Genomic DNA, 11,678 nt, shown 5'->3' with positions numbered 1-11,678 from the left:
ATTCATTTGAATCATTCCACAATAAAGTGGCTTGTGACCCAATTCAAACTTGACCATAACAACCCAAAAAACCTCATTTACCATAAAACCAAAAAAACGAAAAACTCTTGCGTGTCCCCGTAACCTTTGCCTATCAGACAAAATAATTATAAAAAATTTTAAATACGCTACAATTCAAATTTCAAATTTCAAATTTCAAAGTTTGGTCACCATATTCAAATTTAGATTGTAAAAGAACTCCAACTGACCATAAAGTAACAGATAAGGTGTACTTCAACTACAATTGTCTCCATTGTTTTGTCCATAAATCTCCGTCATTTTGTCCATAAATCTCCATAACTCCCTAATTCAAATCCCATATCCCTCTTATTAAATCTAAAACTCAACAATAATATCTCATAAATAAACTAAATCCATCAAACTACATATTAAAACGCTATAAAGCTCCTCCACTCCAAGGCCAAAAAATATTATTAATCAAAATAATAATAATCAAACTTTCAGGTAAATAATAATAATAATAATAATAATATTGATAGTAATACTACTAATAATAATGATATTAATAGTTTAACAATAATTTAAAAAAACTAGTAATTGAGAGCTAGGAAGCTTAATATTTGTTGACAGAGTCTACTTCGTAATAGGGCCATTGGGTATCTTTTCAGAGTTGCTTCCAGTTGGGTTAAGGTCATCCCAAGCCTCAATCCAAGTAACCATGGCGTCTCCTAACTTGTTGAAATAGGGATCAACTTTTCCAAGCTTTTCCTTGACTTGCTTGGAAAGTTCAATGTAGCATTTCTGGACAGTAGTGCATTCTTTTGGAAGGACAACAGACTGGAAGAATGGGATTGCTTCTTCTTGCCAGAAGATACCATTGTACTCTTTCTTAAGATTCACAAATGGGTTGCTGGCTTTGCTGTGCCATATGTAGGGTAGACCTGTCTTTACTCCATATCCCAGATGGTCACATATAACCTACAAGATCATAAAAACAAGATTATAAAGACGATTATGTGAGATCTCGATGGCAGTAGAGATTCAACAAATATTGCTTTAGCAGCATTAAAACAATTTCAAATTAGGAACAATGCAATGTGCACTACAATCTTTTTCGATGACAATTTTAAGAATTTGATATGACTACTCTATGGTAGTATCATTTCAGCCTATCATAAATGTGGAGATTAGATAGCATGGTACATATAATGTGACACCATGCGGCATTATCAATCTTCAGTCTCACAAAACTTGTAGTCGTTATTACAAAAGTTAAAAAAAAAAAAAAAGAAAAAAAAAATACAAAACTTGCAGATACGGACTCCAGATCAAGGTCTTAAAATATTATCTGCAGGTCATGGTCCTTAAAACATTATCAGAACATTAGCAGATTAGCCAATGCTCACCAACAATGGCTACTCACCCAAGTTGTTTTGGAAACATTTTAAAGATGATTTAGATGTCAGAACAAATATGATATTTTCTCAAGGTAGTTCTCTCACATTTTTCTTTTTAATATATGGATACATATACATATATATATATATATATAATGTGAGATAGGAAAAGACAAGAAGATTGGAATAGTCACCATAAGATAATAGCAATACAATATGCCTATTAGTGAGTTGCTCGTAACATCCACAAATGATTAGTTTAGTTTTAAATGTGTACAGATAAAGGGATAGCCAATAAACAAAGTTACCTTCACACACCAGCCAGCCCACATATCATCGTATCGCCCAATTGGCTGACCATCACCCATGAGTCCAAAGTACATTGCCGGTCCAATAAGTTCACGGTTGAATGCTAGATTCATACCACACATGGGGAATAGAGTTCCCTTGGGTATTGTCAAAACTGCATCAACATACCTGTAAAAACAGAGATAAATACAATCTAAGAATTAGTAAACACCAAAATTTTCAAGTTCAAAACAAACATATACTCATAATTGGCTTTGATAAACATACCTGGTATTTCTCTCCAAAGGCTTGACAAGTTGGGTGGGAGCATCATAGTCAGGGATATTGAGCCAGAGGCCATGAGAAACAGCAGTAGGTGCACCCTCACGGAGACTGAAAGGATATCCGCGGACAAAATCTGCACCTTCTGTGTATGGATCATAAAGGGTATTGAAAAAGAATGGTGTGGATGGAGATAGGAGATTCTTTATATGCTGCTGAAGAGCATTGATCTCTTTCCCAGATGGATCTTTAGCAACCTACACAACAAAAATCATAAACAAGAAAAAAAAAAAATGTAAATTTTTTTCAAAGCTCCTAGCTACAATATTCTGTTTGGGTATCTCCTTTGAAAAGATAGCAAACTATAGCCAACACAGTTCCAAAAAACCATCATAGCTTGTAAACTTCCAAAAGAGTCAATGAGAACAATACCACCACTAAATAGAGGAAACGAATTGCTCATCAAACAGATCCAAAGAAAATTGGAAATTTTTGGCGCCAAATCTAAAAAAAAAATCTTCAGAATCCAAGCAGATCGAGATCCAGATCCACCGAATAGCAAATAAAGACTCCAACTTTATTTCACAGCATAAAACCCTTTTAGCAAAAGAATCAAAACCCATCTTGTAAAACACAATTTTCAAAATCCCCAAAACACTTTTTTCCATATAAAAGTAAAAACACGAAAAGAAAATAACATCCATTTTTCCACCTTAAATTTTCTCAGCCATGAAACAAGAGTCTAACTTAGAACTAAGAAAAAAAAAGAAAAAGCAGAAAAAAGGGAAAATTGAAGCAGTGAACTTACAAAGCAATCGTCATCAATTGTGTAGATATACTTCTTCTTGGAAACCATGTAGCCAAAGCAGCGACAAGCAGAGTCCTTGAACGAAATGCAAGAAGACTTGGGACCCAAAATCCGATTGATGTCATTCCTGTTGTAGAGCTCGTAGTCAAAGCCTTCAGGGACCTTGATGGTCTTCGATGGGTCACCATCCTGAACAATGATTAAGTGATACTGCTCGAAGAACGGCCTCCACATCTCCAAGAAATCCAGGTTACGGATCGTGGGGATCACGATGTCGAGCTCATCTTTCAGAATTGGAATGGGTTTCACCGAAGCCATTGATGAAACCACGAAGAAACAAAGAGAATTTGCAGAGAAGATGTACTCGGAAGAGAAGAAGAGTTTTTCAAAGAGTTAAATGGACACGACGAGGAAAGTGGGCTTTTGTCGTGTATATATACTGGTGTGCGTATGCTAAAATATCAGAAATGTCCCTGAGGTTTCGGAAAATATCCTTTCTCCTTTTTTTTTTTTTTTTTTTTTTAATATATATATATATATATATTATGATTATTTTTTAAAAAAAAATGGCCTTTTCCTTTTCTTAGTTTTCTCTCCGTTTTAAATTTTTTATTTATATATTTTTAATTTTGTTATAATTTCATTTATAATTTTTCACAATAAAAATTAATTAAAAATGATTAGTTAAATATTTTTGATTTGTGGAATAAATATAGAAATATTTAGTAGATTTAATTTTTTTATATTTGATAAATTTTTAAATTTGATAATAATAATTTCTCATAAGAATAGATTTTCGTTTGAAAGAATAATAATTTATTTTTAAAATTTCAAAATTTATTTTATTATGTTTTAATCTGAATAAATTTTAAAATATTTTTATTATATTTACATTTATTATTACATACTAAAAATATATAAATAAATATAAAATTTAATTTTTAATTAACTTTTATCAAATTTGACCATTTTAGGAAAAAATATTTATAAAAGTTAAACTTTGATTTTAAATCAATATTTTTATCAAACATAAAATATAAATAGGAATTATCATTCCTTTTTCTATTTTCTATTTCCATAAATAATTATTCATAAATTTTAAAAAAATAATTATTCTATATACCAAATATAATCTTAATTTTAAATATGATTTTTTAGTAATATGAATATAAATAATAAGTATGATAAACCTTAAAAAGTTTCTCTCTATTTTGGTAGATCTTGGAAAATTTTGTTATTGTTATTTTTTTTTCTTAAACAGTGTTTTTAACTCTTGATTTAGGAATAGGGACCAAGAAGGGTAGCTAATAATTTTGGCTTTTACTATTAAGCATTCAATTAATAGCATTTAGTGGGCCTTTAAGCTCTTTGGCACAAAGAGATGGAAAGTTGGGTATGCTTTTCCTTTTTTTCTTTTTTTTCTTTTTTTTAATTTCAAACAAAAATTGTTATACGTAGTGATTGTTCAAGTAAGAAGTCTTGCACCAATAAATATAAAAAAATTACATGAATATAATAGAAAAATATATATCTTATTGTTAACATTAACTATTATTGGTGATGAATAATAATATTTGTCTATCTTATATGTTGGTAAAAAAATTGTAGGGAATATTGAAAACCGCAAGCATTTCTAAGTTTAAGCAACTCAGTTTCAAACTTGGTACACTATTTTTGTGGTCTTGAATGTTGTGAGCAAAACCTAATTATCAAAACACATAAAACAAAACTTGCACCATGTTGCTAAAGTGTCATTTTTGTTTCCATTTGGAGGTGAGGATCAATTGCTACCACAAGTTGTTCTTTTGGGATCTTTAGAGTTTTGAATGATGTATATAGAAAAAACAACTATAGGGTATTTTTATTAAAATATATTCAGTACTGGCATATTTTGAATTTTTTTTTATCAAATTATTATTATTTTTTCCCTTACATTAAGATGGAGGAATTTGAATTTTGAACTTTGTAAGAAGAAATAGTGTGGACTTTGCAACTAAATTGTGCTCCTGGGCGTGAGCTCTGTTTATTCTAAAATAAAAATTTTCAATTAGTTCTATGTTATGTGTCATGAAATGAAAGATTGTGTTACCAGGCCAAATATCTACCAAAGTTGGTTATTTCATAGCTTTCCAATGTGTCTGTCCCTGTTACTTTCTTCAGTGAATCATTTTTTCACAAAAAGAGCTTGTACTTGCTGGATATTAGGAAAGTTCAGTGACTTCCTGCATACATAAGGACATTTGAGTATTTAACCAGTCTTATTGAGTTAGAATCCATGTGGCTTATGAAGTAAAAAGATGAAAAAAAAAAAAAAAAAAGGAACAGTAAAAAAAGGGGATACCATACTAAACCTAATCTCCGATGCCAAAAATGGTTGGTCTGCGTGTGCCTAAAAATTCTGCTGCATATTTAACATGTTCGTTTAAAACAAAGATTTAGGCTAACATACTTCTCTTCTCTGCAACTGTACGGAGTATTGGGGGCCATTTATAAGTTACACAGAAACAAAGGACAAAATTATACAGAGACAAAGTAAAAAACAAAATAAAAAATTAAAAAAAAAAAAATCATTTGTCATCATCTTATTAGTTTGGTTGGATTACAGAATTCTATTTTACCAATGCACAATTCTTTGCTTTTTTTTTTTTTCTTTTTTCTCCACTGTAATTAGTTAGACAAAATATTTGTTGGTTTTTTTTGTTTTTGTTTTTGAATATAAACTACTGGGAAAGAAACGTTTTCTTAAAACAAGAGGAAAAAGAAAAAAAAAAAAACTACTAGAAACGTTTATTCACCATAACATACTTATTAATTTATTTTTTAAATATAAAAGAATAATTAAGTGCATTATTTGATGATCTTTTTGCATAATTTGGTTAATTTAAGAAGGTAGAAGTTTGAGTGTGTCAGGGAACAATGTGGGAGCGGAGGGAATAGAAGAAGAGAATCTAAGGTTTAGTTGGTTAGAACGTGTTTTGACAGCAAAAATGTAGCTCATATTCATTGACATGTATGTATGTGATTGCCATTGCAAACACCTCTCACGTTCACAGCCTCTCACACTCACAACTCACACCTCTATTATCGATATATATAATTATATATATATGCTATATATGTCATGTTTTCTATAAGCCTCACCACCTCCCACCTCTCTTGCTTTGATTATATATAATATAATGGCTATCACATGTCACATGCTCTTTCTCACCTTCTCCATCATTTTCCTTCTTGGTTATGCCCTCCCACTCCCATGAATAATATTCATTTCTAATTCCCTTTTCTTTTTCTTTTCGGTTGAATAATTACTCTCTATCTCTCTTTTGGATCAAAAAGTTCAAAGTTTAATTGTATTTTCCCATCCTAACCCATATATGATACCTTTTTGCACTTTACCTTTCCTAGTAGACTCTAAAATTTTTTACTTTACCCTCTTAAGCTATTGTTTTATTTTATTATTATTTTATATATATATATATATATATATAATTTTTTTAATATTTTCATTACAATTAATTATATTTTAAATATATTTTTATATTTTAAAATTATTAAGTTTAAGATACTAATAATAATAAATTCAAATTATTAAAAATATTTTTATTTTTAAAAATTATTAAAAATTTTAAAAATTATAAAAATAATTTAAAAATAATAAACTAACAAACCGTATTAATAATGATCACTTTGGTTTCATTTCAGTTTTACTATTGATTCGTTTGGGGAAAAAAAAATGCAAAAAATCCATGGAGTCGAATTAACACTTACATCTAATTTATTTATGTGAAGATGAATCACACAATAAAGACGAAAATTATACTACTTCATGCTTAGACTATATTCTATATATATATATATATGTATTTCTTTTAATAAACATAGACTATATTGTGTATGATTTATACGGTTTGACCTCATTTGATATTCTGGGGGCTAGCATTGGATGCCACTACACTGTTTCGGAAGGTTGGCTGGACTCACCAACTTCTAGGTTTGAGTGTGGTCCGCCCATTTATTGGCTATCAGGGTCTTAATGAAACTGGCTGCTGTGTGGGGAATAGGAATAAAGCCATATACATTACTTTAAATAGGGAGAGAGAATATTTGAAATATAATATGTAATTAATTTCAAATGGAGACATTTAAATTTTTTTTCAACAGTCTATATAAGTTTTGGGGTTGAATAGTGAAGAAATTTTAATGTAAATATTTCATTTTTTCAACTTAGCAGTCTATAAAAGTTAAAATTTTAAAAAGTCTCTAAAAATTATTATCATTTTAAATACATTTGACTTTTATAAACTTTTAAAAGTTCTTTAACTTAATACATTTAAAAGTTTATATACCTCAAAAATTTTGATAGAGTCTAAAAAGTTTATAAAGTCTATAACTTTTCAAATTTATAAAAACTTAAAAAAATCTTTTAAAATCTTAATTCAATACACTTCAAACGTATTAAAGTATACTGCAATTTATTAAATATATTATAAATTTTCAAATATATTTAACTAAATGTATTTGTCAAATACATAACTTATTTAAAAAAGCTTATATAATTAAAATTATCATATTGTTTAAATAAAATTTATTTGAAAGTAAAAAAAATTTGAGGCTTCAAATTAATTATTACAAAAAAAAAAAGGAAACAAAAGGACTTTTAAAAAAAATTTAACTTTATTAATAGTATAAGCATAAATTGCAAATTTAAATGATTCCTGTATATGATTTATTTAAAACCTAAAAGATATTTTTGTATTTATCTCAAATCTCGAATGGTGTAAATGTAATACTCTGTAAAATTCTTTTATATCTAATTCCTTCATGAATGATGTAGTTTAATGATCCAATTTATAATTAAAAATACAATAATATTACCATTTGGAGTCCATATGTTGCATGAAATTATAAATTATAATGTTTATATTATATATGATTATTGACTATTATACAGATAATGTGATATAACTGTTATTTATAATATTTATTATTACTTTTTTAAAGTAAGAAGAACGAATAGCTTGTGCTAGCTAGTCTTTTTTTTTTTTTTTCTTTTTGGTTAAATAAAAGATGCCTCCTGATAGTAATAGGACCATATGAGGAGTATCTTCTACAGTGCTTGTGAATGCGATAGGCCTAGGGCTAAAAATAATTTTCTTTTTCTTTTTAAGAGCATTAGGATATAATTTTTAGATAAAATTTGTTAAGTTTCAAATTCAATTATTTATTTTTTTTTTTTTCTGCTGCTAGTGATAACACTCCAGGTGTTCTGTTCAAAGCTTGATTATGAATTTTCTTCCCTAATTTACCAAAAAATAACAAAAACAAAAACAAATAGTTTTTGCAATTGATCTCTCATTTTAACAACGATTTCTATTAAATTTTTACCTTGTTAAATAAATAAATAAATATATATATATATATATTTATTTACCAAAATTGTTCTAAACTTCTACTAACTGATTTTTTTTTATCATTAATATTAGTTTGTTTGTCTTTTTTTGGTGATCTATCATTTTGTTTGGTAATTTTTTTGGTCATCTATCATTGATATAAGTAGAGGAACTCCAATCTTATAAAAATAACCTAACAAATCTGCCTAACTTTTACTCTCCAATTTAATTAACTATATACTACTTCATGCTTAGACTATATTCTATATCTATATAAATACAAATATATTTGATCATGTATTCTATATCATATATTTTTGCAATGGACCATATATATATATATATGTATGTATTTTTTGATGAACATGGACTAAAATGTACATAGTTTATGTAGTTTGACTTCATTTGAAATTTTGTGGGCTAGCATTTGATGCACTGCACCATTTAGGAAGGTGGGCTGGACTCACCAACTTCTAGGTTCGAGTGTGGTCCGCCCATTTATTGGCTACTTTGTGGATGGGTTTCTATTTTCTAGGGTTATAATGAAATTGGCTACTTTGTGGGGAATAGGAATGAATCACTCACATCCTTTTTGTTTTGAAACATTATTTATTTAGGAATAAAATTTTGAAAAATATTTTATTTATATGAGAGGTTTGGGGATAAATATAAAAATATGTAAATTCACAATCATTCATGGCTATTTAAATTACTCTTATACTCTTATTAAAATTAAACTTCCTTTTAAAACCCAGTTTCTTTTTTTTTTTTTGGGATAAATTAATTTTTTTGACGATTTTACAAAAATTAATTTGAAATTTAAAATTTTTATTAATTTATACTTTTAATTAATTTTATTTAAACCATATCATAGTTTTTCAATTTTTTTTAAATTATGTGCAAATAAGTTTTTTTAACCAAGTGATAATTTGTCAAATATGTTTGGCTGTATTTAATTTGAATTATAATAGAATTTTATAAACTTTTTAAATGATTTGACTTTTACAGAATTTTATAAATTTTTTTGGGTTTTTATGCCGTTTACAAGATTTTAAAAGAACTTTTATATATTTTATATTTATATACTTTATTGAACTTTTATAGAGTTAACAAAATTAGAAAAGATTTTTATGAACTTTTATAGATTTTCATTTTTTAAATATTTGGAGAGTTTTTTTCTCATATCAATAAATATTTTCTTAAAAAGAAACTATATTAAGAAGGAAAATTTATTCACAAACACTAGTAGTTATGAAAATTCATAACAATTTTATAACAATTTTATGATATAACTGAAGTACCTTTATTTTAATATATATTTTTAATAGGTATCATAAGTGAAATAGTGTCGCAACAATAAAAGACCAAGACAAAAAAAAAAAAAAGGGGAATAGGAAAAATTTTCCACTTTTATATAATTTTCTTTCACTTGAGATAGAGAAGACACCAAAAAAAAAAAAAAAAAAAAAAAGGAAAAAAAAGAAAAAAAGAAAAAAAAAAAAAACAGGAGGTTGAGTAAAATCATCATAGCCTTATACGGTATTTAAGGATAAAAGGGAAACAGAGGATTTGAAAAATAGTATGCAATTAATTTCAATTGTAGTCATTTAAAAAATTTATTTCAAAAGCTACAAAAGTTTTAGTGGCTAAGGATGGAGAAATTTAAAAGTAAATATTTTATTTTTTAACTTAAAAGTCTATAAAAATCAATTTTTTAAAAAAAATTAGAAAATTATTATCATTTTAAATTACATCAGATTTTTTTATAAATTTTTAAAAAAATTTAATTGAATGTTTTAAAATTTTTATAGATTTTTTTAAAATTTTAAAAAATTTACATTGAATACCTCAAAACTTTTATAAAGTTTAAAAATTTATATTAAATACATTCAAACTTTTAAATTCAAAAAAATTTTAAAATGTTTTTAAAATCTTAATTGAACATATTCTAAATGTGTTAAAATGTACTACAATTTATGAAATATATTTGACTAAATATATTATAATTTTTCAAATATATTTAACTTAATGTATTTACCACATATATATAACTTATTTAGAAAAAACTTATATAATTAAAATTATCATATAGTTTTTTAAAAAATAAAAAAATTACGCACTGCTTAAATAAAATTTAATTAAAAGTTAAAAAAAAATTTAATTATTGCAAAAAAAAAAAAAAAAGGAAAGGAATTCAAAAATAATTCAACTTTAGTAATAGTATTAGGGTAAATTTGTAAATTTAGATCAATCATAAGGATGTATATGATTTATTGAAAACCTAAAGAATATATTTATATTTATCTCCAATTTTAAAAGTGTAAATGAAATATTCTTTAAATTTTTTTTATACCTAATCCTTTCATGAATGATATAGTTTAAAAATCCAATTAATAATCAAACATTCAATAATATTACTATCTAGAATTCATATATTTTATTTAAATGTTGCACAAAATTATAAATTCTCAAATTTATATTATATATAATTATTGACCACTACATGGATGATATAGTATAACTCTTAAATATAATATTTATTATTATTATTTTTTAAAGTAACAAGAATGAATTATCTTGCGTGAGCTAGTCTTTTATTCCTTGGACAACCATTAAGGAGTATCTTATACAGTACCTGTGAATCTGATAGGCACAGGGCTACAAATAATTTTGTTTTTCTTTTTAAGAGCATTAGGCTATAATTTTTTAGATAAAATTTGTTAGATTTCAATGTAATTAACAAATATTGTCAAAAAGGGAATTGTTAAGTGTATATATATATACACACACACCATATTACCTTTTAAGACCAGGAGGTATACAAAATCCAATTATTTTATTTATTTATTTATTTTTTGCTGCAACTAGCGATTATGAATTCTCTTCCCTAATTTATTAAAAAGAAAAAAAAAATCCAAATTGGTTTTGCATTTCATTTCTCATTTTAACAACGATTTCTATTCAACTTCTACCTTGTTAAATCAATTTTTTTTTAACCAAATTTGTTCTGAACTTCTACTAACTGATTTTGTTTTTTTAATCATTAATATTAGTTATATATAGTATTTTCTTCATCTATCATTTTGTTTGGTAATTTTTTGGTCATCTATCATTGATATCAGTAGTGGAATTTCAATCTTATAAAAGAAACCTGACAAATCTGCCTAACTTTTAGGCTCCAATTGAATACATGTCCAAGTGTGCCTTTGAGCGCCCATCAATCATGACAATGGGCTATAAAGTCCAATCCATATGGAAGATATTTTGTTCATTTTCTTTTTTAGGTAATTATTTTGGTCATTTTCTTTTTCCTTTATTGTTTCTATTTTTTAATTGTAAATGTTACTATGAGAATTCAAACTTAAAACTATTATATAAAGAAACATAAACTATTTTGACAAATCATTCATAACTTTCATAATTTGTTAATATATATATATATATATATATATAAAACTTTCACATTTTTTTTTTTTCATACAATGATGAATTGATTATACTTCATTAAATAGT

General features: G+C 26.2%; 1 protein-coding gene across 1 annotated transcript; it reads right to left on the bottom strand.

The window, feature by feature from the left end:
• Nucleotides 1–445: 445 nt before the first annotated feature.
• LOC107429083 (probable UDP-arabinopyranose mutase 1) lies at nucleotides 446–3,192 on the bottom strand. Its single transcript, XM_016039734.4, has 4 exons — nucleotides 2,776–3,192; nucleotides 1,974–2,224; nucleotides 1,706–1,874; nucleotides 446–978 (listed from the first exon to the last, which is right to left on the bottom strand). The coding sequence occupies exons 1-4, from the start codon at nucleotides 3,091–3,093 to the stop codon at nucleotides 634–636; spliced, it is 1,083 nt and encodes a 360-aa protein (XP_015895220.1). The 5' UTR covers nucleotides 3,094–3,192; the 3' UTR covers nucleotides 446–633.
• Nucleotides 3,193–11,678: the final 8,486 nt, after the last annotated feature.

The sequence above is a fragment of the Ziziphus jujuba genome, chromosome 12 (genome assembly GCF_031755915.1).
Source record: "Ziziphus jujuba cultivar Dongzao chromosome 12, ASM3175591v1".
Classification (NCBI taxonomy): domain Eukaryota; kingdom Viridiplantae; phylum Streptophyta; class Magnoliopsida; order Rosales; family Rhamnaceae; genus Ziziphus; species Ziziphus jujuba.
Note: the sequence above shows the minus strand (reverse complement) of the source record. Positions and strands in the feature narration are given on the sequence as shown.